The sequence below is a fragment of the Epinephelus lanceolatus genome, chromosome 8, assembly GCF_041903045.1.
Source record: "Epinephelus lanceolatus isolate andai-2023 chromosome 8, ASM4190304v1, whole genome shotgun sequence".
Taxonomy (NCBI): domain Eukaryota; kingdom Metazoa; phylum Chordata; class Actinopteri; order Perciformes; family Serranidae; genus Epinephelus; species Epinephelus lanceolatus.
Window position 1 is genome coordinate 14,452,128 of NC_135741.1, and position 25,144 is coordinate 14,477,271.

The following is a 25,144-nucleotide window of genomic DNA, read 5'->3' on the forward strand; positions in this document are numbered from 1 at the left end:
TTATGATAGTCACATGTTTTGTTCAGCAAGATAATCTTAACAAATAGACACCACTTTAATACTTTTTGAGGTGTGCATGACTTCAGCATTGCCACAACAACAAGGTTGTAAAGCCGTGTTTGGCATGATGACATTTAATGTTCCTGACAGCCTTTTTAGTGTCATTCAGCCACTTGTTAGCAACTGCCTTTTTTAAGACACTTAAAAGCTTCAAAATTTACAAGTGGGGTATTTGGTTTCGTATTTTATGTCATACAACAAAACATGAAAGTCTCTTAAGCTTGTGTTATTCTCACCCAAAACCCACTGCCTTCAAGACGAGAGAAACAGGAGAGCAAACCAGCTAAATCATTTCTGGGTTTTAGCACTCATCCCTGCAGCACTCTCTAAATGTGTCCCATAGCTCTCAAGAGCTCACACCCAACACTGCACTACCTTGAGCCCTCAGCAATACATCCAGTAAGTTGGTCTGAGGAACAATTGTCATGAAAATTATAGGACAAACATACAGACAGAGACTTCTTCCATTTCAGTTAGATAGGCGTTACTTACAGGAGCTCCCTGAGCACCACGTGCTCCTTTAGGTCCAGTTACACCAGTAGGTCCCTGAAAGAAAAGAACAATAATTAATGTAGATATTAAACCAGAGTGATTTTAAAGCACTGTAACTATACAGAGATGTGACTCCTTATGTGAATATATAAGTACCCACCACAGGTCCAGGAGCTCCAGATGGTCCCTGAGGTCCAGGAGAACCAGCTTCTCCCTTCTGTCCACTCTCACCAAGCTCTCCCTTAGCACCAGGCTGACCATCTGCACCCTGGAGATTGTAAACAGAACAGTAATGTTATTATATTAAAAACATTTGATGTTTCAGTTACGTCATGTCTGTGGTGACTTTACACACAGGAGGTCCAGCAAATCCAGCAGGCCCAGGAGGTCCGCCCTCACCACGGTCACCCTGCAGGAGGACAGAAGAGACTGTTGGTCATGGCGAGCGTAGGGTGAGATACTGATGCTGTTTATATTATCAGTTATTTTAAAATTTCTTCTTTGACACAAGGTTTACTGTTTTTTGTTCATATAGAAAAAGGAGAAAACATTTGAAAATATACGATAATATTAAAATGGAATTAGACTCTTTTTTTGCTTTAACTTATTATGAAGTAAATGTTGATTGCATAATGTAATGGCTATAGAATAGTGACACCATCGAAGTTGAGATTGGTTCACTACGATCCTAGTTTTCACTAAACAAATCAGTTTGTGGTGTATCCTGCATACTGTGTGCACGAGACACAAAAAGAAGTACTTACAGGAGCACCACGAGCGCCAGGAGCACCAGAAACACCAGTGGGTCCAGTCTCTCCCTGGACAGGAGAGAACCAGTCAGTCAAACCAAACAAAATCATTCAACTTCATTGATATCATTTCCCTTTAATGATCCAAAGTGTAGCACTATATTTCTTACCTTGGCGCCGTTAGGTCCAGCTGGGCCAGGAGGACCAATGGGACCAGTCAGACCCTGAGGAAAGAGCATGGAAACACGTTATCGAGACTTTGTGTGTCACTGTATGTTTTTTTTTGTTTGTTTCTTTGATGACCGTCAACAAAGAGATTTATTTTATACTCACTCTGCTACCGTCCTTTCCAGGAGCTCCCTCAGGTCCTTTCTGTCCGTTATCACCCTGCAAAAGAACGTTTCTTGTTAATCATTGGTGAAACTACGAGGCCTTCGGTCATTACATTTGCTCTGTTATACTGCATGTGCGATTAAACTCAAGAAATAATCCATAATATTACAACAAAAGTCCATTTTCAACAGAATCTGCTACTCACTCTGTCTCCCTTGGGTCCTGGGATGCCACCGGTTCCTCTCTCTCCAGGCATACCCTGCAGGCCGGGGGGTCCCTGGGATCCAGGAGCGCCAGCTGGTCCAATAGCTCCCTGAATAACAATCAGGAGATAACTTGTCAGTCAAATTATTTGATGTAGATTAGTTTCCTGTGAACTAACTGAACCTGAGTGTGGATACGCAAGCCGAACCAGACCGAGTCTGGACAAATTTTCCCAAATGGTGTTCGGGTTCAAGTCAGGTTCAGCTCACTTGACATGAAGCTTCATGCTTCACCTCCCAGTTAATATCCACTTCCTCACTATGTCGCCTTTCAGGTTGTTGTCCAAATGACAAAAGGAAATAGAGGGGGCAGTGTAAAGAGGATTGTCTGCATGTTTCAGCAGCAGCACCGAAGCAGAGTGTTTGCATTAACTGCATCGGGTTTGGAACAGGTTTGAAGATAAAGACAGAATTCCTACTGAGTTTGTCAAACCAAGTCCGAGTTCGTCTTGGACTTGTTTCAGGCTTTGACAGAAATATACTGCTCTTCAGTGTGGGCATGCTAGTCCTTTGATTATACATTATTCTATAAATATTGTGAAAAGCTTTAAATATATCCTGATAAAGTTTCACTGTTCATCTAACATATGTCGTAATTTCCCTGAAAATGAGAGCTTGACCAAAGCTGCAGGTTCATATTAAACATGTCTAGAGCAGAGAGGTCTTCACAGCTTCATTGCATTTAATTTCAAACAATAGTTTGACATTTTGGGAAATGCGCTTTTTTGTTACGGTCTAAACCATTCTTATGTCTGTACGGTAAATGTGAAACTACAATCAGCTGGTTAATCTTAGCATAAAGACTGGAGACAGACACAGTTTGCCTAGCTCTGTCGAAAGGTAACGGACCTGCCTACCAGCAGGCAAAGCTCACTAATTAATGTCTTGTTTGTTTAATCCATACAAAAACTAAAGCGTTAAAACAACACTTTGTGTTTGACAGGGAGTTATGTGCCAGACTATTTCTTGGCTGGAAGCAGTAACTTCCTGGAGTCTTGCTGTCACTGTCAGGTAGCCAGGCAACCAGCAGAGACGCCAGGAAGTCAGTTAGACAAGGATATCTTAGGACAATCCTGAGTGGCTAAAAGAATATTAATAATCGTTCTTTTCATCCTTGAATTAACAACAATGAGGTGTAATTGAACTTTCAAGAACAATGAGGAAACTAGTCGGTAGAACAAGAAGTTAGGGGTGGGGGAAAAATTGAACTGTCTTGTAAGATGATGTCTCAACGCAGAAAAGTGAATAATCGACATTTGAAACCCAATTCTCAACATTATGATAACTTTCATAAGACCTGGCTGTACGTTCCTTACAGCTGAACCAGTCAGATGGTAAACGTAACAGACATGACAGTATGCAATGTGATTTTGTTCTAAGCTAGGCTGCTTCTTAAGTTTTGGTAAGGATTGCTGAGTGGTGAGCAACCACAGATGGAAACAATCCCAGTAGCACCCCCTGGCTTAAAAGCAAGCATATGGAAGAATTAAGTCTCTTCTATTTGTTACTTCTGTTGTATTAATCTAAGATAATGGAAGTAAATTGTTCTGTTTATTTTAAAATTGATCTTAACAAATATGCTATGTTTTAAAAGTAGTCACGCAGAGAGAAAATATGAATCACAGATGGAAATTCAAAATATTGATGCATCAAGATGAATTGATAATAATCGCTCCCTCTGATTCTGAATTGAGCTGAGAGGTGCAGAGAGATTCCCACCCCTACATCAAGTTCATTTTGTGCATCTGTCTTACAAATGTAAATCCAGTCTCCTCAGATTCATGTACAGGTTCTTTCAAGCTGCACATCAGACATGGTGAATAGTTTAAACAGCTGTGGGGGAGCTGCTGTTGTGTGGCCTGGTAAATATGCTCACTGACATGTAAGAAAGGCAGAAAAACAACTATTTGAATCTAAAAACTGCCTCAAAGTCATCCACTGACCTTAGGTCCATCACTTCCAGGTGTTCCAGGAAGTCCACGAGGTCCCTGCAGACCCTGAGCTCCAGCACCACCTCTCTCACCAGGGAAACCACGCTCACCCTGTTAGGAGGCAAGAAGACACTGAATCAACTCAGGTATGTGTTGTGAGGAGTGCTTGTAAGGCCGTATGTAAAAATATGCAGAACAGCAGATCAGTCATAATTGACTGTGTATATTTACTGGAAATGAAAACATGAGGCTTTAACATGGAAACTTACTCTGGGTCCAACAGCACCAGGAGCTCCAGCCTCTCCAGAAACTCCCTGCACAGAGAGAAAAGCAAATTATTACAAACATCTAAACTTCTAAGCTTTCATTGTTAGTCCTAATATCAAAAGGCAAGACAATTAATCTGAATATAACCTTAATTCAGTGTTGCATTGTAATTAAAGTCATTCATTTGGGCTCAAAAACCATTCTGCAACTTTTACACAACTGAACTGCAGAAAAGTACTTATGACCTGCAGAAAATAAACTGTATTTTCGGCTTTTAGAATAATTTTGTTTTGATGAACTTGAAAAATCTGTTGAATTAAATTAAATACAAAAAGTAAGAAATCTTAACTAAATTATAGATATATGATCAAGATGTTTAACCTTGGCAAAAATGTTGTATTGTATTATATAGATCAATATTTTATTAATCCAAAAGGTAAAATGTTGTTACAGGAGCCACTTCACATAGATGTAAAAAGTTGTAAAATGACTGATGAGTGTGTTTAACAGCCAGTTGGTGATTATCATTAATCATTAGCATCAGAATATTTAAGTGGCTTCTCTGCTACAGAAATACACCAAGTTATTTTTACCATCTTGAACCACAGACTGTGTTAGCTCATCTTTCACTTTTTCACTCCCTTAATTTCTACATCTGCTGGTATTTCCAGGAGTGGTTTGCTTAGGTAGTTCTACTCCTTGTAGTTTGTGTCCGGAAGGTTGAAGAAGCTTGTCAACAGCGACAACCACAGACATACACGTGCAACAAATCCAGAGTAACAGGTTCATTACTAAGTTTCACTCACCTGGTCTCCAGGTTTTCCAGGCTCTCCTGGGGCACCTGATGGTCCAGGCAGACCCTGTCCAACAACATCAAAGGGATTAATTATGTGATGTCATAGGGCTGACAGAGTTGGCTAGTAACAGGTTACATGTAATTTGGATTACATTACAAAAAAAACAAAACAAAAAAAGTTACTATAATCAGCAAAGATTACATTTTAAAAATGTGTAATAAATTACAGTTACATTGTCAAGGATTACCTGATGACATTTTTAATTACATCTTTAAAATATGGCAAATTTAAAATGATAAAACTTTTTATTGATAACAAATGCTCTGTGAAAAATGCTCTTTATTTGCACTGAAATAATTTTGAGATGTTTAAAGAGAAAAAATAATATTTGTGGAACTCAAATTTTTGTGGCTGCATCAATTGTTTCAGTGAAAGGTGCAATATTTTCAGTGTCTGATTTTGAAATGATCAAACATTTTCAGATCAGATTACATTTTTTTTGCTATGCAATGGATTAACTGATTACACAAATTGCAACATAATTTGTTTTTAGTGACTGACTACATTTCAAAGTAATCTGCCTCAACTCCTGAATAACTTTTGAGTTACTTTTATTCAATATAGGCAAATAACACACATGACAATATGATTATATGTCTCTATAACCATACAAAAAATGGACAAAATAAATAAATATAGTAAATAAAAATACATTTGAAAAAAGGTCAAAATACAATTAATAGGATCTGTTCAGTAATTCAAATAATTACATTGACAGTATCAGTACATTTAGAAACTGAAATATACTTGTTATGTTGTGCTACTTTGTGATGATCTGTTGCAAGTATATTTTCTAAAACAATTTGACTTCACAATGTATTTTTTTTTAGCAAACATAGATTCATATTAGTTCTTTAATGAGCTTTAAATATAAATATTTTACCCAACAGACAATGGTGTAGATTTTTTGGGGGCTGCACAGGACATGCCCCCCTCAAGATTTAGAAGAATAAAAACATTATAGCAGAGAACTTTTGTTTTGACAAAATTAAAGACATATACTCCATAAAATGATGCAAAAGATGCACAATTTAGTACAAGAAATTAAGTGTTTGATGCTTGATGGAGGACTCCCACACCCCCCTTCATTTCAAATTTGTCTTCATTAATGTTGAAACAAAACATGTGCTAACAGAATAACTGTATATACTATTTGGGGTGTTGAAAGGTGTTGGTTTATAATGAATGGTGAGTGGGTGTAGCTAAATTTGGATATTAGTCCACAAACTTGCAACATGTGGATAACAGAAAACAAATGCAACTGGTTTTCCTCTTCCTCACTACAGAATCTGAATCATACCAATATATTATTGATTTTTCTCATTCCCAGGCTGGTGTATCTGATATTTGATGAGAAAATAAACTGACCTGGAAGCCAGAGGGTCCAGGCTGTCCTTGCTCTCCTCTCTCTCCAGCAGGTCCCTATGATGAACCCAAACACAGGTAATGATCAGTCAAGGACACAAAGAGCAGCAGTGTGTAAGTTGTATCTCCCAACATGTAATTAAAGTGAAATACTCACAGCGGGGCCAGAAGGTCCAGCAGCACCAGTCTCACCATCTTTTCCAGGCAGACCCTGTTCAGAGAGTATTTAAATTATAGAAACTGATCCAGAGACAGAAAAATAATGAATCCACTTGTGAGTGAAGTATTTATGGAGACAATGTACTCACTCTCAGACCAGGACGACCCACAAGACCCTTCTCTCCTGTCTTTCCAGGTTCACCCTGTTGAGGAGAAATCACAATGAATGATCCTTAGAAAGTCTCTTTAGCTTTGAATGCTACAAGGTTACCAAGAGTACTAGTGTTAGTGGTGATATCTGGCCACTGAAAAGCTGTATTACTGATCTGTCTGTACTCTGCTCTTATAAAAACTCACATTGGCTCCCTTTGGTCCAGGGAATCCCATCACTCCTGGCTGTCCGCGGGCTCCCTGAGGACCAGGTGGACCGGGGCGACCATCTTCACCAGGGGCACCCTATCAATGGCACAAGGTAAGACATCAGCACTGAGACAACACTGAGATAACAGATATTAACTTGGGAGTTTAACTTGTGTGTGCTTATTATGTACACCTTGCTTGCATATACATCAAGGTTTTTATATTAGTTGCTCCAGCTCGAGAAAATACGTCAAACATTGAGTGGGTCCTGTGACACGTTTACTAAAGTGTGGTCTCCATGTATTGAAGATGTAAAGGAACTGACTCTCTGATGTGCTGTGCCACCTGACTGATGTTTTTCTTGTGTTTGTGAGCACATGGGAAGTAGTGTTGTCATATCTTAAGTGATGATCTGTTTAAATCGCTGCTGGGAAGCCACTTTGAATGTGTCATCTGCTTTATTTTTTTTTCCCATTTTGAAGTCTCTAACCTTGAAACTTTGTGTGCACTTTGCTGCTATATGCTCCAGGATTTCACAGCCTTTTTTTGGGGACAGACTGTTGTGGTCTAGAGTGCCTGATTTCACAGCAGCTTCACTTGTAGAAAAGACTTCCACACACTGTCTAACTTGCAAAAATCATTATTTTAATGCTTTAACGTTTCAGTGACTAGACCTTCATCAGGCAAACAGCAGCTTTACTAAAATATTGTGAGGCATGATGCAGTGTTTTGAGGTGTTTTCTTGCCATGACTTTGCAGGAGCAGGTGAAAGTTGCAAGAATAGTTTTTGTATAATTCATTAAAAACTGAAGGCAATTTGTTGCAATGAGAATAAAGTCACATTGTTGTGAGTCTGTTATCTATACTAACACTAACATTACCACTATCCTGCATATTTACTCAAACTCTCCTGATGTTTTTCAATGCGTGCAGTAAATCTGGATGCAACAGCCTCTGTCATAGTGATTTATCGTGTCTGTTGTCAACTCATTACAGCCATTCTCTGGGTGTGTTTTGTGGTTGAATTTTTTTTTCAGTCGATGACTTTTGCTTGTGTTCCACCACAACTTTGCACGTGGTCCAAAACAGTTTACCTCTGCTTTTGTGCAGAAAAACTGGGGTTGGTACATGTGAGACATTCGTGTCGCACATGTCCGCATCTTCACAACCAGAGACAAGGAAATGAGTTTGGTGACATTACGCTGGGGGGCTGTTAAGATTGATGAAACTCGTGGGAAACTACAATGACTGGTCAAATTTGTGGAAAAGTTGTAGGGATTGGAAAAAAAATTGCAAGGTCACATAGAATTCCTGGGCATTGGTGGAATTTGCATTAGTTGATTAGCTGATAAATTATGACGCCAGTGTATCATAACAAATCAAACTGTTACTAGTGAGGATGTGTTTCTTTATTTTTCTTAAGATGTTTTAAAATGCTTTGTATTATTTAAGAAGTGAAATGCTGCATCCTTTTCTGAGCATGACTTGAAGTGACATCTAAGGATTAATATTGTACTTACAGAGGGTCCAACTTTGCCTTGAGGACCAGCGTCTCCAGGACGACCAGTGAGACCCTGAAACAGACACACATGATCATCAGCATCAGTCAAGAAGTGGGATGAATTTCAACAAAATGAAATAACATCTGCCACATCAAACCAACCACAATCTGGTTTGAGACGTGTGAGCAACTCTGTCTGACTGTTCTGACTCACTCTGGCTCCAGGAAGGCCTGACTCTCCTGTGCGTCCAGGGTCTCCAGAAGCACCTTTGGGCCCAGCAGCACCAGGAGAACCACGTTCACCAGGAACACCCTAAAGAGCATAAGATCAGCTAGTTAAGTATCAATCGGGTAGAAATATGATGGCTAGTTTTTGATCATTTTTCTTGTGCTGCAAATGAAGTTCACGGTGTCAGTGAGCTACAGTCAGCACCCACCTTAGCACCAGCAACACCATCCTGACCTGGGAAACCACGGTTACCAGGAGCTCCCTGAAAAGGGTCACAGAGATGAATTTAGTTAGACTGTGCATTAAAAGGAAAGTTTGTCATGTCACCTTTTACTGATGTTATTGCACACCCTGACGACTTACTCTCTCTCCTGGAGGTCCGAGTGGTCCAGCAGCTCCAGGCTCTCCTCTGGCACCTCTCTTTCCTTCCTCGCCGGCAGGGCCAGGGGCGCCTTGGGGACCAGCAGGGCCCTGAAAGAATTAAGATATGTAAGTAATTTTTCTCTTCAGTTTAATTCTACAAGATGCTTCACAGTTGTTATGCCATATATGGTCAAAAGGTGGAAACAACTCACAAGGTCTCCCTTGGGTCCAGCTTCACCTTTGAACCCAGGCAGGCCAGGGTCTCCCTAGACAAGAGAGAAAACAGACACAACAATAAACAATCATACCACAAACAAATACTGAGGTTTCACAGAGTTTTAGATTATTCCCAAGTGACTCACAGACTGTCCCTTTGGCCCCAGAGGTCCTGTAGCTCCCTGTGGTCCAGGTGGGCCGCGGGGGCCGGGGAATCCAGGAGCACCAGCAATACCAGCAGCACCCTTCAAGGAAGAGAGAAATAACCAAATATCAGAATAAAGTAAAACAGTAATATTATGAATTATAAAGAAACATTAAGTGATGGAGGACGCAAAAACCACGTATCAACAAAGAGTGAACTTACAGCTGATCCTTTAGCTCCAGGGATACCATCAGTACCAGGGTTACCCTACACAGACAGAGAAGAAGAAGCAATGCATCATACTGTGGTCCATAAGTCCATAAATAACCAGCACAGTGTAAGAATTGTATTAGACATGACTGTGAGTCATTGCCTTCAAATACCAAAACTTTTAATAACTATATTAAAACAAAAAAACTAAACTGAAATGGAAACTAACTGAAACTAAACTGAATTGAGAACCAACACTGAAAAAAGAAATTACAATGAAAACTAATTTAAAAGATACAAAACTATAATAACTCTGCAGTAAATCAAAATAAACAAACCGATGCTCCGGCAGGTCCAGGAGATCCTGGGGTACCAGCCTCACCACGGGGTCCCTGTGCTCCTTCAGCTCCACGGGCTCCAGTAGGACCAGCTTCTCCCTGACAGGACAGGACACATTTAATTTCTCAGCAGCAGGTAGAAAAACATTTTGTTTACCTGTGAATCTAACACATATAGCACAGCTGAAGATAATGGTGTGTTTTGCACCTGTTCTGTCCATCCATATAAGATTCCCATGTATATTAAAGGAACATGACCTTTATTTTAATTTAGCCAACAGAATATGACTCTTGAAGCATCTTTTTCTTTCTTGAGAAGATTGTAGAGTAGTTTGTAGAATACACTACTGAAACAAATCATTTGTGTATGAAAAAAAACAGTTACAACAAGAACCAGGCAACCAAGAGGTGCAATTACCACAAATAGTTCAAGTGACATTCACAAGGCTTTATGTTTGGGTCTGCTACAAAAAAAATCTAGTTTATGATGGTATGATCTGTACAAACCTTGGCTCCTGGAGATCCTGGGAAACCCGGAGCTCCTGCAGGACCAACAGGCCCCTGTAGACAGAACACAAATCTACAGGTTAGGAACCTCCTACCCAGGAACAATACATAGAGACAGCAGAGGAAATCTACATAATAGAAAAACTGAAACGTTGTTTGAGATTGCAAGATGCACCGATTGGAAATTAAGTAGGAGAAACACACATCATTCCCTTCCCAAAACAGCAGGGCTGTAACTAATGATTATTTCCACTGTCGATTAATCAGTTAATTATATTTTTTGAATTATTGGTTAATTTGTTGGTCTAAAAAATGTCAGAAAATCGAGAAAAATGTTGATTAGTGTTTCCAAAAGCCCAAGATGATGTCCTCAAATGTCTTGTTTTGTCCACAACCCAAAAATATTCAGTTTACTGTCATATAGGAGTAAAGAAACTGGAAAATATTCACATTTAAAAGCTGGACTTTAAGAGAATTTTGGCTTTCATCAGATTAGTTAGTGATTAATTTAATAGTGGAAAACAAATCAAATAATTGTTGCAGCTCTACAATTCAGCGACGAAAACTACAGAAAGGAAACCGGATTTAGTTGATGAAACAGAGAATGAATGAACATTTAAAATGCAACTACTTAATGAAATCTTTTTGTTTGTTTTTTAGGAGTTTTATATGTTTTTACATGTTGAAATCATCAGTAAAAACTGAAGTTAAAAAATCTGCAGCTTCATTTCTCATCACTTTGGTGCTGTGTTATCAAAGGCAATAATACTATAAAACAATATGAGCAAAAATTCAATGACCTGCTGTTCTGTAATATGTCATATAATTTAATTGACGTTTGAGGGTTTGCTGCTTTTATTATTGTTATTTGTTATCATCACTACATTCTGTTTTTTGTTTTTATTGTGTAAATAATGTCACTGAATATGTCAAACAGTATTATACCGCTTATCATAAATCACAATAAACAAAGTTAAATAAAAAACGAAAAATATTATAAACATTACCAAAGAAAAACATCTATTGGATGCAAAGTAATGATGATAATACTCACAGGTGGACCAGCAGGACCAGGCAAGCCATCATTTCCGCGGGCACCCTGAGGAGCAGAAAGACAGGACAGTCAGTTGTGTACACTGTGATGAAGAGTCCTTAAAGTTTTAACAAACATTATACAGAAAACAAGAAACATATTGACACTGTGGATTGAAGCAGACATGAGTTTGTTACTCACTGCGGCTCCAGCAGCTCCAGAACGTCCTCTCTCACCAGGCAGACCACGTGGGCCCTGCAGCAGAAGATACCACTCAGTTTATCTTGATTATTATGAAACATACAGCTTGAATTTACATACCTCTCATTTATATTCCCGAGCATCCCACTCTGTAACTATTTTATGGCAGACCAGATAAAGCACTGGAGACTCACCATGGGTCCAGGGGCTCCATTCTCTCCGGCAGCACCACCCTCACCCTGATGAGAACAGAGATCAGACAATTAGAAGATGTGAGCAGAAAATGATAGAAACAACTGCTAAGCAATTAAAATCTGGTTATATTGTAACGAAAAAATCCATGTGGTGGTTTTACCTTGGCTCCTGCGGCACCAGTTTCTCCCTTAGCTCCATCCAGACCAGGATGACCCTAAAGACAAGCACAGACAGGACTCATCAGGACCTCACACATCAGTCAGTCCTCAGGTGTAATGTACAAGCATGAGTTGCAAGGTTCACTCACTCTGTGTCCTTTGATTCCAGGAAGTCCAGGAGTTCCAGGGAATCCACGAGCTCCCTAAGATACAAAAGCACAATATATTTACACACTAAAACTATTACTTATCTACGCTCTATTTTCTTCTCTTGACTGTGAAGTGGTGTAATCCTGGAGTTTTTCACCTGAGGCCCTGCAGGTCCACGGTCTCCAGGTTTGCCAGGTTTGCCAGATTCACCCTGGAAACAAACAGGAAGTAGAATGGTTATTTATGAAACCAGTGGACAGTGCCTGTTTGATCAGCTGCACTGCACTTCACTGCAAAGATAAGCATGATGCAGCCTGTGTTTTGTGAAGTCATCATCAGTATTGTTAAGAGACATACAGTGCCCCCTGGTGGTACGTATGAGTGTAGGGAGCTCCATAAAAAGTTGCTTATATGTTGGATTGGAACATCACTGAGATAATGGTATGACAAAAAAGTGAAATAGTTGCATTGTTATTTGGGACATATGACGATAAAACGTTTTTTTACTGTGAAATATTTCATTCCGTTAATAAACATTATGGTTTGCTTTAGTTTTGTGCTTGTGTTTTACTGAGCTGTGGGTTATATATGAAGATAAAGTCTCGACTCTTACATCACTTCCAGGTTTTCCAGAGGGTCCGGGTGGTCCACGAGGTCCCATTGATCCCTGTTGTAAAAACAAAGGTAATTCATTAGTGACAGTTGCTCCGAAGACAATAAGAAAGACTTTTGTGCTGCAAAATGCAAACATCACCTTCATAACTGCCCATTTTGTTAAACTAAATTTGCAGCTACAGTTCAAATTTTGTGACAACATCAATAAATTTTACTGTGAGAGAGATGAACTTAAATACGCTCATGATACTGTTTGATAATGTTGGTGAACCCCTTTGCATTACAGCATTTTAAAGTCAGTCTGTGAAGCGAAGGGGTGCATTCTCAGATATGTGTTAATACTTACAGCTGGACCAGGCTCTCCAGCCTCACCAGGGGCTCCTTGGAAACCCTGTGGCCCCTATAGGTGCAAATAACAAAGCAAAGTATGAGGGATTTATTAAGTCATAGCAAGAATTCCTCACTATACAGTATATTTCCACATTGGCTGTTTGATTATGATAAATAATCTCATAATGATGTTGTGCTGTAATGAATGTACTTACAGGAGCTCCACTAGGTCCAGGGGGACCACGAGGACCCATAGGACCCTGAAAGAGAAACACAGAGTAAGTTCACCTGATTTCATAAATACCACAGTGTGACAAATTAATTAAATAAATAGCTTGATTTCTTTTTACATATTGAGAGTGATGGAAAAAATGTAAACCTAACTCCATTTTGAGCTCAGAAGATTTTTGAAAACTTATCTCTTCAATTTGAAGTTGCGATCCCCGTACAATATCTCTCCTACAAAACCTCTACAAAACATATTTCTAAGGAATTTTAAGATATGCTATAAATTTTAAAAATGGCTTTTAAAGCAGATTTTAATGTGGATCATAGTCCTTTTAAAGAAGAGTAAAATTCTGCTCCAGTTCAGTGTTAACATCAGGGAGGAATCCGATAAAAAAAAAAAAGTCAACTAAAATCTCTGTGTTAGAGTAAAACTGCTGGCCACATGGTGGCAGCATTGCAACCATCTCATGAACATTCACATTTTATTTTTACCACTTATCCTCAGCAGTAACACTGAGACAAGCTAAGTGTCAGTCATGATGTTGTGTCATTGTAAGAGATAAACACATGAAGCACATAAACTCTTCCTGTACATTGTGCTACTCACCATTGGTCCCTGCATCACACCCATCTGAGCACCTCCAGCCTTGTCATCAAAACCTCTAGCCATCTGAGCAGCAAAGTTCTGTGAAAGCACAAAACAGACAGAGACTGAGATTCAGTTAATGTAGTTTATCCTGCCTGAGCTGCCCGAGCTAAGTGGGCCATTACACACAGCAGCAAGTGAACAACATTAAGCGAATTAATGAGTGTAATGGTGCTTCAGTTAGCATGAAAGAAAACAGGAGGAAAAGATTCGCCTGCTCCCTGCTAAAGATAAGCATCATTTTCACCCTTAATGTCTCTGTGAAAGCATGCTATACAAGAATGCTGCGGTCCATCCAGGACAGTGGGTCTCTAGTGTGTATTCATAGTCTCTCTTCTTTCTTTGAATGAAAAATTAATGTATGGATCAAGTCAAATGTAGCCAAAGCAAAGTCTCAAAGCACAAACAGTCATTCATTGGTTCAATTTATCCTGCACTTGGCAAATAGAGCAAACAATGGATGTAATGATGGTAAAGACACTAATTATGTCTGTGATTTACATGAACAATTTACCACCACGTCATCTTTAAGTGAATATTTATACCTCTGTTTTAAATGCTTAGCCAAACATTTCTATCACAGTGTGATATGATTAGGAGTAAAGTATAGATATAGGAGTGTGGGAGTAAAACTGTGATATAAGCATTACACTGTCATGGTCACTTTGACCCGATGTACTCTACTTACTGTTTTACAAACTGTTTATGCCTCTGTGTATTCATTACTTCTCATTATGCATCTATACGTTTACCACAGTCCTGTTTACATTCAGTTTATTCATTTGCATATACTGTCTACACACATTTATATTCCTTTATCTATATTTTATTTCTGTTTACAGATCTCATTTTGCTTTTACTTGCGTGATTTTCTTTTCTAATACATATTTGATCAAAGATTTTCATTGTCATTATCCACACTGCCTCTGTAATTGTGCACATGATAATCAAGAACTTGAAACTTAAATTTGAGAAAAGAAGATGAGTTTATGTCCAACTGTTGTTTGTGCCATGTGTTACAGAGGTGCCCTCAGACTCACCCCTCCAAGTCCAGGTGGGCCAGGTGGGCCAGGTGGGCCGGGGGGTCCGGGGTTTCCAGGGGTGCCGGGCTCACCGTCTCTTCCACGAGGTCCTGGATTTCCCTAGGGAAAAAGAGACAGGGTGATTTTCTCCGAGATTTCAGGTCAGAAATAATAACTGCTCTTTTGTTCGCACCTACAAAACATTTGTATGGAAAAGCTCGTATCTGTTGCATGATGATTTGGATGTTTCAACCTTGAGCAGGTACACTGTAAAGTCAAACTACAACAGAAGTCTGTCAGTTCAGTTATTCTAGTGATTAGAACTGCTGTTGTTTGACCCAATATTTGGCAGCCTAATGCTGAACAGTTTCTTCTGAGTGCTGCACTGAGCAGATTGGTGGGGGGGGGTGGTTTTTGTGACACAATGTGCTGTTGCTCACCTTATCACCCTTGGGGCCAGCTTCTCCGCGTGATCCCTGTTCACCTGGGGGGCCCTGCAAAAACAAAGATATTTGTCTCAGTAAGATTCCTGAGATGGATAAAACTCCTGTTCAAAGTAAATACTATTATTGTCTATTAATGAACATCCTCACTGCACAAGTGCAGACTGAATGTAATCAAGATAATTTTAAAAATCTCACTAAAATTAGTAAAAATGGAAAATATTTACCATAGGGCCTGGTGGTCCTTGTGGTCCTACAACCTGCACAAAGGTAAAAAGAAAGCTTGTGTCAATGCCTCTTTATTACAAGGTCAATCTTTCTCGTTTTGTCCAGTCGTCTTACTTCCTGAACATTCCTGCTTTGTAGGAGGTGGAAATCAGGTTAAAAACACTATCTGATGAGGATTTCGTTTGACAGGGACAAGTTTTGTTAAAAACATAACCTCCTCTTAACCTCTGGTTTGGCTGACTTTGTTCACCTGACATGTGCACTTGCAGCAAAGTTGCTGAGAGGATCTAAGAGGATTTGATTGGGTTCATTATGTCCAAGGAATGTGGGGTTTTTCCTCGTGTGATAGAGAGTTCATTGAGGGATTGTCGGACATTGTAGTTAGCCTCTTATGAGCGAGAAATTGCTCCTGTAATGATCCAAAATCTTTAAATCTTGGGAAAAAGATTATGGAAGAATAACAAATGATGGATACTTTCTCAGTGTAAGAAGATAATGTCATATCCACAGAGAAATATCAAAATCATCAAAGCAAGATCTTGAGAAATATGTGTATTGTGTAGGTGAATAACACTAGCATGAATGGGCACATTGTTGGACACTGAACGGTCCCAAAACTGTGTAATTGTTCAGTATAAATAAAATCAAGAGGAAGAAAAGGTCTGTTTGATAGTTTGTTCTCTGAGATGGATTAACACACAGGCTAATAATACGTATGTGTATTAAACAGTTCAGAGTCTCTTGTACAGTGAGAAATTACTTCAGTATGACCAACTCTAAAGGATTCATACTTACATCTGCAATATCTCCTGGTTCACCTTTCTGGCCCTGATCGATAAAAGACAAAAGTGATGTCAGTGGCCTGAAACACTTTATCAAAAAACAAACTACTTGATGCCACAGATATTTCCATACTGTTACTCATTGAGTGAATGGATATCAGTATTTTCCCATAACCCACTGCCTCACCTTTCCACCAATAGTCTCTGATGTTGCAGACAGACGTGTGAAGGAGGAGGAAAAAAGAACAAAACATTAAAAGTGTACAAGTAAGTAAAAACATTTTTCACTGATTGAATCCTAGTTTGTGATTCGTAGGAAAGGAGACCTGCAAGGAAATCTAATGATGCTAAAGTGATCAAACACCATTCACCAAACCCAAGGGAAAGAACCCATCCAGATTATATTAATGGTGAAATGTAATTTCGAGAGGGATGAAGCAGAAGCAAGCAAGGACTAGGAGATGAGAGTTAAGTAGTTTTCGATCCAGTCATTAAAGCTAAATATGAAAGTAAGTAAGAGGTAAGTAAGAGGTAAGCAAGCTGTAGCAGCCTAGCTTAGCTTATTGGATAAAGCCTGGCAAAATTTAAGGGAATGAATTTATGATGACTGTAACCTTAAACTTATTCTATATCTGATGGCCTGGGTGATCCAAATGTGAGCAGGAAGTCAGATGTCAGCAAAAGTTGTGATTTGCAATATTACTCTTACTTTAAATATAAAAACACCTGTATGTATTGTCTCCTTAATGTTATATATAATCAGTCAAATAATTCTCATATACCAGGAGGTCATTTAGGACATCACAGGGATACAGTGGCTCTTTACAAGGCCTTGGACCTCTGACATGTTTATCTATCTAGTCATAACATGAGGCCTTATACATAAAAAGTCAGGAAAAGACATTAATTTTGTAGAAGACCTTCAAATGGGTAAAATATATCACTGAGTTGAGGCTTAGTATGAACAAAGGCTTCATCTTGAGTTAAAATGAGCAGAAGCAACTACTGGTTTAGGTGAGAACCAGACAACACGTCTCAGGATCCATCCAACTCCACATGGAGCAGACCTTCATTGGGACTGAGAGGATCCTGATAATGTTGTTTATCTGGTCTCCATCCAAACCACCATGTAGAGGGCCACTTTGGAATGGGGAACATCATTATTGACTGATTCTAAATCATAAAACTGAAATGTTTCAGAGCAGCCAAAACTATTAAAATCAAATCAGTGACTGCTGCAGCCCTGATCAGGCAGGATATTTGGGTCCTGAGGCAGTTCCCCATTCAAAAGTGTTAGCCAGGGTGAGATGAACGCAAGCTAAAAGAGTAATTTATTTATGGGTATGTGAATAAATAAATTACAACCAATGGGGGCACTGGCATCAGCAGGGCAGATGGGACAGCACTCTCCAGATGGGATGAGAGGGTTGGCGCATTCTTTGATCTCCTCGCAGATTATCTCATCACACAGAACCGCTCCGCTGTCGCACACACAGATGCGACACGGCTCGGGCTTCCACACATCCTTATCATTATACTGCTGGCCGTCCTGGATGCAGCCACCTGCCTCCTCTGTGGTGGCCAGCAGGGGGCGCGTGGCAGGTGGACAGAGGAGGAAGACAGGGAGGATGGTTGAGGAGAGAATTAGATAGGAGACGGTTTTGGGGGATTATGCAGTGTTGTGGATAAAGCAGATGTTAAAAAAAGTTGGTTTAAGAGAGGGAAGAGGATGAAAGGGGGTCAAGGGGCACAGTAAGGAAGTAGGAGGAGTAATAGCAGTATGGGGGTAAGATGGAGGAGGAGTGGTTAGTGAATGAAGGGGGATGGAGAAAGATAAAAGTTATCCTGTGTCAAAAAAAAACCCTTCATAAAGTAGTGCAAAGTACACAAAAAATGGCATTCAAAAACACAAAACAGTTTGAGTGTGACTGCATGTTAATGAATAAGGAGGAAGTGGCCTTGTTGCTTTGATGCTGATGAACAGGTGGTGGTTTGACCCAAAAATAGTAGCACTAGTGCAAATCAGTAGCGGTGGAAGACTAGTTTTAAAAATATCTCATCAAGAAGGCAAGAGAATGCTCTACGTTATAGTAAAGAGAATTTTTACAGCAGGATAAAATGTAATGTCAACAAGAGCCACAGTTAACAGTTGTGTCTGAGGCCCTGGTTTAGGTATTTCACGTCGCTGGCTGAGTATATTTAACCCCACCGGCCTGCTCTCCTCCTTGAATGAATGAACCTCTCTTACAGGGATACTGTGCCCAATTGACAAGCTGCTGCCTTAAGTAAACACGGGCTCCTTCTAAATTTCTCCATCTGGATCCCATAGCTGTGTCAAGCGCCAGTGCAAACACTTTGGGGAATTAAGAGAGGGTGATTTGTTTAATGTATACAGCTCAGGGCCGGGCCTACTAACTGCTGTTTGTTTTTGAGGCATATTTGTGAAAGTGATTCTTAGCACTTGCATGTTACAAAGACTTGTATTTAGGAATGAGGCTCCTTGCAGCTTTGCTTTCTACTCCTCCACCACTTCTTTCTTATTACAAGTCAAGGGTTAATTTAATGCTAAAAGCTGATTAATGCTCTAAGAGAGGGAATTGGAAGCAGTAAAGTTCATCTATAAATACAGCTATATGTCCATCATCTGTTGACTCCCTGCTGTGACCCTTGTCCTCTCCTTCCTGCTACCCTTTGAGCCTGCTAGCCTGGGGTCAAGCACTGTCTGACCCTGTCACTTCAGATCATGAAAAGTCCTGAATCTGCTCAGCCAAACCCTGTGGGTGACGGTCACATTTTGTCTACAGGACTTTGCTGAGATTAATTTTCAAGAAATCCTCATTTGTTACACAATCTACCATAGGCATAGATCTTTTTTGGGAGGGACACAGGGGACACATTCCTCTCAATATTTAGAATACATGCATCTGGCCCCCTCAATAAAAACAGAAAAGTAGCAGAGGACTTTCACTTTGACAAAATTAAAGATGTTTACACTGTAAATGCGCAAATTGATCCCCAGAATGGAGGTGTTTGCCGCTCAAAATTTTCTAGACCCCAAACCCCGTTTCATATGTGTCCCCTCCAAAGCTGTAACAAATCCTACGCCCTTGCAATCTACAGACAAGTGTTTCTGCCACTTAATGGTACAAAAAAAGTAATCCAAAGGCATTTAAGGTCACAATAGGCTTATGTGCAGATCTGCAGCTGAAAACGAGAACTACAGTAGGAGCATACACAGTAGGAGAGGCTGAGCAGCAGGACCCAGGTGAGGACAAGTGGACACTTGTTCACCTGGTCCTCCATCCCTCACAGATGTGCCTTGTCAGCCTCACCTCTTCTCTCCTCAGAAAGAAATACACTGGATTACTTGAAAAGACCGTAGGTAGCCTGCTTAACATTATGCACTCACTTTCTAAGAAACAGTTACAACTATATAACTGTGAATAGCATGTAATGTTACTGGTCATGGCAGCAAACCAAAAAGAGTTTGGTTCTTTGGGCTCTTCATTTCTCACAACACCGGGTTTTGATTTACTTTCCACCTTCCTTCCGAAACATCAGGTAGAGATGATTTTGAAGACAACAAGAAGTCGGTAATGTCATCAGAATAACAGTCCACATTTCTTTTTGCAAGTAAAAAGTAAAAAATCAAGGAAAACAGTGCAACTTACGGTCGTCCTCTTCCTGACATCTGACCACGGATAGTAAAACAACTTGGGATGCTACAAGTAGCAGAACAGTCCTTGAGTCCACAAAGCTGAACATGTCTAAATATTAGACATGCAGTAGCTTGGGTGAGAAGTGAAGAGATGGTCTGACCAGACTTTCAGTCAGTGGTGTGTTAGGTGTTTGGTCCCAGAGCCTTATAGCACCATGCAGTCAAACCCTCCAAAAATCTAAGTGGAATCCAACGCGGGGCCCCAGCTGGCACTCTGCACCCACCGCGTCAGGGCAAGCACCGCGGTTTTATGTCCACTGTGCCTTGTATGGATCTTCGTATATTCCAAAATACCAGTCCTTCCCCCAGACCCCCTGTAAGGCTGAAACCCGAACCTCATCTCCCTCCCCTCAATTCAGCAGCATCTACTCTCCCAGGGTTTTTCTTTTTTTTAACTCAACCCCTCCTTCCTCTCTTGACCTGCTTGGCCTGGCGTGGCCATGAGATGCACCTTCACTCACATTAGAAAAGGAGCTACAAGCAGTAGAGCACAGGTCAAGCTCTGACTCTACCAGAAGAACTTAAGATGAATTTCAGGGCAAATTCTTGGTGTTGCAATGACCAACAGGGTTGGAAATTAGCACCAGCCACCAGAAAATGCCAGTAAAATATGCAAGTGGTTTTGTTTTACTCACCAGTGGAAAAAAAGCAATGGTAATCTGTTGAGTGGCTGATAGATTTTGGAATCCACAAGCCACAGTGGCAGGTGGCTAAAAAAGTTAATTTCCAATTGACCAATTTGTAAGTTGATAAAAATAATAGCTTTTTAAAAAATAAAGATTAGTTAAGATTAGTTTAAAAAAAACTAGCAATCCCACACCGGGGAGATTCCCATGTTACAGCAGCTCAAATAGCGCAGATAGAAAAAGCAAATTGTATGGCAATAGAATAATTATAGAATAAAGATTAAAAAAAAGATATATGTCAGAATTAGAAAAATATAAAATATAAAGTAGTAAATCTAGACACAAATTGTAGGTCACAAAACTTGAAGCACCCAATAATATAATAATTTCCTGAAAATGTAAAAAAAATTGTACTTAACTTGATTGAAAATGTAATAAAACCCATTAATGTAATAACTTGACCAATAATTTAATAAAATGACCTGATTGTTACTGTAATAATATTGTTACCAATAATTTAATACCTCATTACATTATTGTGAATTTAATACACAATGCACAGTGATGCCGACTTTGCCTTTATCAGGACATAAATCATCAGGGGTGTAAAACACACTCTGAAAAAAAAAGTGTTGAAAAGAGTTAAAGCAGTGGCCCTCAAACTCTTATGGTCAGGCTCCCCTTTATAACGAGAAAATCTGTGATTGGACCACCCATGGTAGTTCATGGTGGAGCAGATTGGTAACAGTCAAAACGTTTCTACTTTTAAAGATACAAATGTATTACGGAAAACTTTTTTCTTAGTTCTAAGTTTGACTTGAAAAACGTTTTGAAGGCAGAAAAGTCGTAAGATCAGGTGAGGCAAAGACGACACTTCATTCAATGAGTATCACCTTTGACTCAGATGAAAAAGAACATTTTGTGGAGATTGAAGCGACAGTTTTGCCTTCATCACTTGCTCATCTTTTGCAGCTTTTGTCATCTTCTAATTGTGTCTAATCTAAGATCCATTCTGGTCTAATGGATGATCCTTACACAACAACCAATCCACATGGGTATGGCTGGGTTCATTTCCCTCTGATAGGGATTTTAGTTTGATGCATCATTGCCTGATAACAAAGTACCACTTGCTATTTGTTGTAATAACAAATTCTACACAAAGCCTTACATTTCTGAAACATGAAATCAGAGTCAAATGTCAGTGTTTTTCAGTAGGTTTACGTGACGCTAACAGTGTTAGAATTTTGTACCTGCACATTTTACATTTACAAAAAAAAGACCCACTTGAAAGTTATTACAATGTTCGATCATATTTAGTGCAAGTGTTATTACATTAAGGAAATTATCACATTATTGGGTGCTACATACTTAAAAATCCACTTTTTTCCCAAGACTGACCTGAATCTGGTGCTTTTTTTAAAAAAAAAATATATATATATATATATATAGCTAGAAGTCTATAAGCCAAAGTAACTATAAGAAAAAAATTCTAACTTTCACAAACAAAGGGAAAAACTTGATGAATCTGTTTTTTTTCTACCCATAAAATATTGGTACAATTATAATAGACACAAAATCATTGTGTCATTAAAACTAGTTTTCCTCTAATTGGAAACTGCTAGAAACAGTTAGATTATATATATATATATATATATATACATATATATATATATATATGAAGTCTCAAGTACTGGGACAAGGACAAAAAAAGTGCCATCTAGAATAATGAGGTGCCATGTGCAGTTAAAGTCACGATTATGGGAACTCAGCACTGGGTCAGCGGGGTTGTTTGTTTCAGTCTAGTCCCTTGGATTAAGGATTAATCCGCAGACTTTAGACAACCTTTAAGTGTTGAGCTGACCAATCAACAGTGCTGTTATGTCATGATCACATGGCTGTCAAACTTTTCTGAGGGCCTCGTCTGTTTGGACAAAGACCATTGACAAGAGGTTGTGAGATCCAGTTAAAAGAACAATCCAACTGTGGCCCACATAAAAGGACGTTTCCCCTGAGATAGAGATGCTCATTTCCTGCATTCAGCAACGATATATTACATTTATGTCTGTGTTAGAGCTGGGTGATATGGAGAAAATAAAATATTACGGTGTATCTCGTTATCAATATTGTGACAATACTGTAGGGTTGACTATTGGTGCTTTCACAAAATATATACACAATGACATTTTTGATAAATAATCATCAGTAATGTGGATACATTGATTAAATGGATAAAGGCAAATTACATCACTTTACTGTAATGGAGCCTTACAACCAGGGAAACAACACCTAGGGTATTACAATATCCAAAATCTAAGACGATATCTAGTCTGAGACAGTCCATTCTCACTCCCTGGGTGTCAAGTCTTGTTGCTTTGTCATGCGTGATATCGACGCAAAAGGATGTGATATGTGATTCTGACACTAAATGCACCCTTTAGTGTCTCTCAGACGCAAACTAACACTAATTTAAACCCATGTATGGCACTATGAGAGCAACTGATGTGTATAAAGAGTGAAAAAGACCATGCAGGTGGATGGATCAAACATAACTGGACTGTCAACCAGGAGACGATAGTCTGTGTCCTGTGTGAAACCAAACCTGTGAAACCATAGTTCATAGTGACATCGCCCAATTTATGTACGGTTGTAATTTACATACTCATTCATTCATCTTCTAACCGCTTCATCCTCTTGAGGGTCGCGGGGGGGCTGGAGCCTATCCCAGCTGACATCGGGCAAGAGGCAGGGTACACCCTGGACAGGTCGCCAGACTATCGCAGGGCTGACACATAGAGACAAACAACCATTCACGCTCACATTCACACCTACGGACAATTTAGAGTTATCAATTAACCTAATCCCCAATCCGCATGTCTTTAGACTGTGGGAGGAAGCTGGAGTGCCCGGAGACAAACCACGCTGACACGGGGAGAACATGCAAACTCCGCACAGAAGGGATCGAACCGGCAACCCTCTTGCTGTGAGGCGACAGTGCTAACCACCACACCACCGTGCCGCCCCTAATTTACATACTGACATTACTAAAGTTACGTAACGAACATGCTTCTTTTAACCTGTAAATATTACCTTTTTTCTAAGTCTAACCAGGCGGCACGGTGATGTAGTGGTTATTAATGTCACCTCACAGCAAGAGTGTTACTAGTTTGAACCCAGCCCTTCTGTGCGGAGTTAACATGTTCTCCCTATGTCAGCGTGGGTTTTCTCCAGGTGCTCCAGCTTCCTCCCACAATCCAAAGACATGCAGGTTAATTGGTGATCCTAAATTGCCCGTAGGTGTGAATGTGAGCGTAAATGGTTGTCTGTCTCTAAGTAGTTTTGTTGCCCAAATTTAATCACGGAGCAAATGTCACATATGCTTAAGTGTGCCCTGTGCATTGTGATGAAACACCAAAGAGCGTGACAAAGCGTCAGTATTTGACAACCTGGGAATAAGTATAGGTTGCCTCATATCACGTCATCAATATAACATTAAAATATTGTCCAGCCCTAGTCTGTTTATCACTTGCTCATGTGCAGTTTAATTGCCCAGTAGCTCTGTCACAGGATTTCTTTACCTTCATAGAAACATTCCTGATAAAATAGCACATACATGCCAGAATTATCCATTGTGAAGCTGAGCCAGACGCGTGATGAAACGTCTGTGTGATCTTTATCATGTACCTCTCTCTAGATAGCCCAGGTGAGTGGGCTTGAAAGACGGTCTTTGTAATAAGGAGAGGCACAGTAATCCCAGGGTCACGACCTTCTAGTGAGCCCCCCTCATTCCACATACTGGAAAGAAAGATTGGAAGCCACCATCTTAGCTCTCATATAGCTGTTTGGTATATTGGAAATATGTTTAAGACAAAAGTTGGTGGAAAACTGCAGCATGCTTTGATTTCACTTTCTTGCTGTCCTGTTTGTCTGTGACCATAAGGAGTGATCATCATAGCTGCTCAGTACAGTGTCCCAGTATCGTAGGATCTTCTGGTTTTAGTAATCTCAACTTTACCAGGACATTGCGAGCAGTGATAATGCTAATGAGACTGGCAACGAAGACATTTCAGGAATTTAAACAGCCAGTTACCCAGCTGAATAAATATTCTGTGGCCTTTAGACAATAGAGGGAGTATACAGTGCACAAACACTGTGTCCAGTTTGCTGTGTCAGGTCAGGTCTTTGTTGCTGTGTCACGTTAAGAGAGATGACGTTGCAGTTTTGCTAGAAGGGGCTTTAACTTGGGGAATGACTGAGAGCCTGTTTCATCGCAGATGTTAACATTGGTAAGCTAAAGCAGCTCTTCTTGGAAAGGAAACCAAAATAGTAAAAATAGCTAGAGGAACCAAACCACCCTGAAATTATAGATACGTACATGCAAGAAAGTAAATGGAGACTACAAGGATCAGTTGATTATGCTTCCTCAG

At 39.7% G+C, this 25,144-nt stretch overlaps 1 protein-coding gene across 2 annotated transcripts in view; it reads right to left on the minus strand.

The window, feature by feature from the left end:
• Nucleotides 1–20,358, minus strand: part of col2a1a (collagen, type II, alpha 1a) — a 29,484-nt gene extending 9,126 nt beyond the window's left edge. The window contains exons 1-40 of one of the 2 annotated variants that reach the window (XM_033629316.2): nt 20,048–20,358; nt 17,742–17,948; nt 16,564–16,580; nt 16,390–16,422; nt 15,594–15,626; nt 15,364–15,417; nt 14,942–15,043; nt 13,863–13,940; nt 13,243–13,287; nt 13,044–13,097; nt 12,696–12,749; nt 12,240–12,293; nt 12,082–12,135; nt 11,935–11,988; nt 11,774–11,818; nt 11,580–11,633; nt 11,400–11,444; nt 10,346–10,399; nt 9,839–9,937; nt 9,513–9,557; nt 9,292–9,390; nt 9,142–9,195; nt 8,930–9,037; nt 8,775–8,828; nt 8,552–8,650; nt 8,357–8,410; nt 6,834–6,932; nt 6,626–6,679; nt 6,475–6,528; nt 6,321–6,374; nt 4,902–4,955; nt 4,098–4,142; nt 3,841–3,939; nt 1,840–1,947; nt 1,635–1,688; nt 1,472–1,525; nt 1,317–1,370; nt 908–961; nt 713–820; nt 553–606 (exon numbers count right to left, since the gene is read on the minus strand). In XM_033629316.2, the coding sequence (XP_033485207.1) occupies nt 553–606; nt 713–820; nt 908–961; nt 1,317–1,370; nt 1,472–1,525; nt 1,635–1,688; nt 1,840–1,947; nt 3,841–3,939; nt 4,098–4,142; nt 4,902–4,955; nt 6,321–6,374; nt 6,475–6,528; nt 6,626–6,679; nt 6,834–6,932; nt 8,357–8,410; nt 8,552–8,650; nt 8,775–8,828; nt 8,930–9,037; nt 9,142–9,195; nt 9,292–9,390; nt 9,513–9,557; nt 9,839–9,937; nt 10,346–10,399; nt 11,400–11,444; nt 11,580–11,633; nt 11,774–11,818; nt 11,935–11,988; nt 12,082–12,135; nt 12,240–12,293; nt 12,696–12,749; nt 13,044–13,097; nt 13,243–13,287; nt 13,863–13,940; nt 14,942–15,043; nt 15,364–15,417; nt 15,594–15,626; nt 16,390–16,422; nt 16,564–16,580; nt 17,742–17,948; nt 20,048–20,141 (2,688 nt within the window). In that variant the 5' untranslated portion in view covers nt 20,142–20,358. The remainder of the gene's footprint in view (nt 1–552; nt 607–712; nt 821–907; nt 962–1,316; nt 1,371–1,471; nt 1,526–1,634; nt 1,689–1,839; nt 1,948–3,840; nt 3,940–4,097; nt 4,143–4,901; nt 4,956–6,320; nt 6,375–6,474; nt 6,529–6,625; nt 6,680–6,833; nt 6,933–8,356; nt 8,411–8,551; nt 8,651–8,774; nt 8,829–8,929; nt 9,038–9,141; nt 9,196–9,291; nt 9,391–9,512; nt 9,558–9,838; nt 9,938–10,345; nt 10,400–11,399; nt 11,445–11,579; nt 11,634–11,773; nt 11,819–11,934; nt 11,989–12,081; nt 12,136–12,239; nt 12,294–12,695; nt 12,750–13,043; nt 13,098–13,242; nt 13,288–13,862; nt 13,941–14,941; nt 15,044–15,363; nt 15,418–15,593; nt 15,627–16,389; nt 16,423–16,563; nt 16,581–17,741; nt 17,949–20,047) is intronic. The other variant, XM_033629317.2, reaches the window with a different exon arrangement.
• Between the last annotated feature and the right edge of the window lie 4,786 nt (nt 20,359–25,144).